The sequence below is a fragment of the Malus domestica genome, chromosome 12 (genome assembly GCF_042453785.1).
Source record: "Malus domestica chromosome 12, GDT2T_hap1".
NCBI classification, from domain to species: domain Eukaryota; kingdom Viridiplantae; phylum Streptophyta; class Magnoliopsida; order Rosales; family Rosaceae; genus Malus; species Malus domestica.
The window spans coordinates 10510282-10516641 of NC_091672.1; the positions used below are offsets into that span (position 1 = coordinate 10510282).

At 35.3% G+C, this 6360-nt stretch overlaps 1 protein-coding gene across 6 annotated transcripts; it reads right to left on the reverse strand.

The window, feature by feature from the left end:
• Window positions 1-840: 840 nt before the first annotated feature.
• LOC103436381 (lipoyl synthase, chloroplastic-like) lies at window positions 841-5503 on the reverse strand. Of its 6 annotated transcripts, none has more exons than XM_070809535.1 (7): window positions 5209-5395; window positions 4114-4147; window positions 2666-3281; window positions 2298-2455; window positions 1666-1837; window positions 1254-1364; window positions 841-1124 (listed from the first exon to the last, which is right to left on the reverse strand). In XM_070809535.1, exons 3-7 carry the CDS (start codon window positions 3257-3259, stop codon window positions 1038-1040), a joined length of 1122 nt encoding a protein of 373 aa, XP_070665636.1. In that variant the 5' UTR covers window positions 3260-3281; window positions 4114-4147; window positions 5209-5395; the 3' UTR covers window positions 841-1037. The 6 variants fall into 6 exon arrangements, with proteins under 6 accessions (XP_070665636.1, XP_028946477.1, XP_028946476.1 ...); XM_029090644.2 differs by having other exon boundaries at window positions 2666-3357; XM_029090643.2 differs by having other exon boundaries at window positions 2666-3403.
• Window positions 5504-6360: the final 857 nt, after the last annotated feature.

The following is a 6360-nucleotide window of genomic DNA, read 5'->3' on the forward strand; positions in this document are numbered from 1 at the left end:
TTTCATTGCATGTATATATCACTGGAATAGACGAGTAGAGATGGGCCAAAGTAAAATATCAAAAGATGTGAGTGTTAATCATAAAATCATTCGATTTTAATCATAAAATCAAGAGATTTCTTCAGGACATAAACACATTCTGACCTGTGATGTCTGAGAAGGAATCTGATCTCTTCCACACTGATGTTAGAAATACAAAGACAGATCAATAATATCGAAAATCTACTGCGAAATGGAACGCAGGCATCTCGTTGCACGTCAACGGCCTGTTCAACTAGATGTTCTAACCTATTTTCAGATATGAAGAGTGCTGCAGGAAGCAACTTCTGCAGTTTCTCGAGTATCTTTGATCGTGTGTTTGCACCACCAATAGAATTGAAGGCACAAGTTGCACAGACTGCAAAGAAGAAATGATGCAGGATGAATGCTCATTTGCATGTCTCAAATTGATGCCAAGAGGGATAATTTTATCATAATCAAGTAACTTTGATGAATTGTTTCTTCATTTCTTTGGGAGGGTACAGGCATGGCCATCGGGTCTCCCAAAGAGGGTGCAACAAATCGTCGTGGTGGTGCTGTACAGAAACAATGCGTAAAGAGATAGGCAAATAGCAGGGAGACTGAAACTAGCATCGAAAACCCACATAGACAGACATGAGCATTTTGCTATCTGAGTTGAGTGTTTGATTACCAAATTCTGAACATATAACAAGACGACTTGGGTGCGTTCTTGTTTTAGTTCAGCGTTTCAGTCACATGGCTCAATGGAATGTGTAAATATGGCATGAAAACATATTGCAAATCCTAAACCCTCGATGAGTGTTCTTACTTGAATGAAACTAAATTCAACAAAAAATTGATTGCGGCACATCAGCCCTCTCAATTGAACAAATATCCATATATATTAGACTAAGAAAATCCAGACCCTCACAAAATCTATGGTCATTAGCATTGCAACTAAATTTTGCACTATTTTTAGCTGTTCACGCTACTAAATTATTATCGTATTGGTAGCCATCTGTATTGAAGTTCATAAGTTACTGAAATACGCCAGAAGAGCCGTTAGCCATTTCCCTGACCATTGTTTTAACAAACAGCTCCCCTGCCCTATACGAGGACCGGACCTGAAAAATTAATAGATGCAAAGATTTTTCATCAAGAATGGTAAAACTAGGTTACTGCATTCAATCAACAATAGTAACGAAAGATAATCCTTAGTATCTATAAAACTGAGACGTTAATGAAGATCTTACCAAGGGCCCACTGGCTACATAACGAAATCCAATAGACTCCCCATATTCCTTCCAGAAAATGAATTTCTCAGGCGAGACATATTCTTTGACAGTCAAATGTAATGGAGTTGGCTGCAGCAATTTAAAATCAAAATCTTTACCACAAAATTCTACGGGAATAACTTAGTCTCAGTTGATGATTGCCTCAGAAACAGTAAAGTGGATCGCTTATGGAAAATATTAACCACAATGGGTAAATAGTGCCAGATTACAGCCATTCTTCAAGCATACAACAAGAAGAGACTGTCAACAATCCAAGTCTAACTTTGGAAACTCAAAGAAAACGACATCAGCCTAACAATCTGTAATTGCCAATGTATTTTCATGAAGTACTCAAAGCTAAATACACGAAAGCTATGCACATTCAACTAACCTGTAAATATTGTCCAAGGGTCAAAATATCAACATCTATAGCCCTTAAATCAGCCATGGCTTCCTTCAACTCATCGTCTGTTTCTCCCAGGCCCAGCATTATCGAAGTTTTTGTTATCATCCCCTTTTTGCTTTGTTTTGCATGTCTTAGAACAGATAAGCTTTGCTCATACCTACATTACGCATTAAATAAACAATTTAAAGTAGCAGCAGTGATCACAATGTTAGAATGAGAAGTACCAATCCAGAAAGCATACGATGAACTGGGTTGATGCTCTTAGAATGGGTTGGATTGGATGACTTCAGAAAGAGAACAACCAAGTTTTTGCTGGATTGGATAACTTAAGAAGGATGATTTAATGGGATTGGATAACTTTTGGATGGTTGGATTTGATTGTGGATAACTCACTCGATTCAAGGTATGTTAGAAGGAAGAAATGTAGGCCAAAAAATATATTACACATCAAGGCATCAGAACAAGTAAGGAATTAGGTAATGTATGGCAAGCTTAACAAGCATGCCCAAAAAGTTAAATATACGACCAGAAATGCCGAAGCGAAAATATATAACCAAAAGGCTTTGGGGGAAAAGAAATAAAAGTAAAAAATAAAGATAATGCGGAGTACGACTTACCCAGCCCGAGGGTCCCTGACAATTCGTTGTAGTCGTTTGACGGTCTCAATGTTGTGTGCAAAAACATCAAGTCCGGAGTACAGCAGAGTGTGTACAGCCGTCAAGTCACCACGAAAATCAGAAGTTAAACACTCAACCATGATATCAGGCTTCAGATTCTGCAGTTGAAGATGAGTTGGTAAAACTTTACACCAAACTAATGGATGTATAACAATCAAGGCAGGGGCAGTCTTATTAGGTTGTCTATTTTGCAATGCTTTTGAAGTTAACAGTCAGATCAGATTGTGCACATAAAAAATACATACATCATAGGCAGGCATGATTAAAACCTTGTTGAAAAATAAAAATGAAAAAGTTAGGGAAGGGACCTTGAGGGCTTGGACAGTGCGAGCAAAATGATCACTTCCACCATCGGGCAGGTCATCACGATCGACACTCGTTAAAACAATATAATCAACACCCCAGCTGGCAACGGCCGTAGCAGTATTGATAGGCTCCATGGGATTAGGAGGTGGAGGGTTCCGGCTGGTCTTGACGGCACAAAACCGACAGCCGCGGGTGCAGGTGTCGCCCAGAAGCATGATGGTGGCAGTGGAAATGCCATCCCCGCCACCATTCCAACACTCGCCGATGTTAGGGCATTGGGCCTCCTCACACACCGTCTTCAGATTCAAACGGGACAAGGACTCCTTGACCTCCTCATACTTGTTTCCCTGGGGGGCTTTCTGCCTTAACCATTCCGCCTTCTTCACATTTGGGTCTCTCCCCGTGTAAGGTCCCATTCCGATTTCTGTTCCAGTTCCCACCGCCACCACCTCACATCGTATTCCTACTCGTCCTGATGACCGCACATTCAAGGATCGTGTTGATGCACATATTCGGCCTTTTGGGACCTCAATTGGGATTGGCCAAGACCAAGATGATGAGGAAACTTGGGATTGCAGCTGAATTATCGTGCACATCTTCAATTCTTCAATTTCTTATCTAGATTATCAAGATTTCAACCCACCAATCCAATCAAGGAGTTTACGTCTTTGGACTCACTATTTTTCAACAGAAACTACAAGGTGAAGGTGAAGGTGAAGGAGGAAGGGCTTGTTATTGTTCTAAAAAAAAAACAATTTAAATTTAGAACATTGTTATATACAATCTGCATTGAAGCTCCCTAGCTTTTGTGAGCCATATTAAGCTAGCCTCACAAGAGAACCTAACTGTTGATGCGTAAATTCATTAACAACATTTCACATTACTCCAAGAATTACCAATTTTCATATGACAACAAAATCAACATCTAGACACTTGTATAAGGTTATTTAAGCCAGTATCACAACCACTAGATATACATTTGGTAGAAATTAATATATAAGAACCTATGATGGTCTTCGGCTAAGAACCACCTTACATATATAATCAGAATTTTGGATTAGCCTCATAATATTGTTTGCACAAGAAAATGTTTACAACTTCTAACCTACTGATCACTTTGTCCAAAAGCACAACTTCTAACCTAACTACTATACTCAGCTTCTTGAGAGTGCAGATAAAACTAAGCCAAGAAGCAAAAGAGTGGGGATGAGGGAGAAGAATTCACCTTTAGGCCCCGTTTGGTATAGAGGACTGACTTGGATAACCCGCTAACTTAAAGGCATATTTAAGGTACAGAAAATGATTTCACTTTTTAAGGAGATTAGAATGGGATTAGACATGACGAAAACTTCTCCCCTCTAATCCTATCCTACCATTTTTGGGAAGATTGAAATTGATAAATTTTCTTCTTGAGTAATTCATCTCCTACCACTACGTTGGTCACCAGTACCTTAAAATAGTGTCTTCTCCATTCCAATGCAGCCCTTCATACCAAACGATACCTTAATTACCAATTTTCATATGACAGCCAAATCAACCAGAGAATCATATACATGTATATATAACTATAGGGGATCTTTAGTTCCGGTCCTGATTAACTAAAATCTTAAATCGAAACTTTATTAATTTGAATACTTTGATTGAAAGACAAAATGTTAAATTCTGTATTAATTAAGAAATTTAATAAAAAAAATTATTAAATCCTTACTAAAATGATGCAAAGATTAATATGAAATAGGGATTTTTATTTTATTTTATTTTTCCTCATATTTGAATTTTGTGAAATCTTATCTGATTTTAATAGTTCTTAAAAAAATGATTTATTTTTATTTTTAATTATTGGCACGTTTTAATTAAAAAATGATGCATTATAAAATATGGTTACATTAGAAATAAATAAAAAAGTGAATAAATTTTACATTAAGAAAATGGGTAAAATTTGGTACATTTTGCATATATATAACGAAGTGGTACATTTTCCTATAAAACCCTGGTACATTATAAATACGTTATGGTTACAGATAAAAAATTAAAAACATTACATGTATAAATAAAAGTTTTAAAATATGGGCACAGAAAAAAAATTAAATATATGGGTACAATCAAACTAAAATGAAAATTGGTACATATTAGAAGAATAGTTGCAAATTAAAAAGTGGGTACGATATAAAAATAGAAATATATGATACAAACTTTAACCATAAATATTTATGTCAAAGATAACGTTTTTAACTCTAAATGAATCTATTTATAATTCTATTATAAATTTAAATATGCTGACAAATAAATACTTCATTATCAAAATACTGACCTTATCAAAAATTGAAAAAAAAAATTAATGAAGAATGAGAACCTAATTTAATATATATATATATATATATATATATATATATATTCTAGTTTATACATGGTATCTCCGAATTTCCATTTCGCCAAATTGGCTCTCTTTGGCGTTTCATGGGAAAACAAGAGAAATTCATGTAGAGCAAATTGACTCAACGAACTTGAATTACAGAATATTTATAATGCATGCGAAGAAGAATACCTAAGAGAGATAGTTGGCGGCCATTTCGAGAGGGGGAGCGATGGTTGCGCCGCTGCAAAGTTCGTGGCGGCAGAGAGGAGGCGGCGTTGATCTCTGAGAGGGAAGGGAAAGACTTAAAAGCAAGCGCTCCAGTCGAAGGTTTTTGTAAACTTGTTCTCCTTGAAACTTCCGCCATTGTCGATTGTTTTTTTATTTGTTTATTTTTTTGGATTGGTTTGTTGGGTTGGTACACTTACTTTTGGTACTGTTATTTTCTTCTTAACAAAAAAAACTGTTATTGGCATTTGACAAAAAATAGTCATCGTCCCACAAAATAAAAAAATAAATAAAAATTGGTTGGGCCAAAGTCATAATCCCTAAAATAAAGTTACATATGGAAATTTTGTTATGAAATTTGAGATATGTGTGCAATAAAATAATATAAATAAGACATAATATTTAAGAAGTTCGTCAAGTATATCTAAATTATTTGAAAATAATAGAGTACAAAATAACCTATGATTATTTTCTTTCTTCTCTCCAACTTGACTTACTGGTATTTTCTGCTACTTCTCTCTTCTTTATTTCCTTTCCTTCTATCTCTTCTTTCTTTTCTACTTCCTTTCCCCTTTTCTTTTATTTCCAATGTATGTTTCTCACATCACTTCCTTCATTTTATTCTTCAATCTTTTATAGGCAAAAGTCAGGATCTAACAAACACATCATATGAGTTATTTTAATATATTAATGAGAATCAAAGTCATCAAGTGAATAATAAAATTTAATCATCTTTTGAAGTCTCCATTCATACCGCTTTTTCAGCGGAAATTCACATTGCTTTTATAATACTCCCTCTTGGATGCCCACAAGTCTTTGGTTAACAGTCTATTAAAAACTTCTCATAAGATGAATAGATGGTCTGAAGAAAAAAAAAATTGTGCTCATGTGGCAAATGTTGCTAGAGCCGGTCCGGATATTTTTTTAGGCCCATGGCGACCCCAAAAAATGTACCATAATTTCATATAAGAAAAATTATTTGTTTTCATATGTAAGAATTTGATAAACGTGTGTATTTACTATTGGTGATACATCATATGGTTTGCAAATTTGATCTACAAATGGTCTACACATTACTGTTTGTTAAATGTTAGACTTGAATTAGAATGAAAGTTT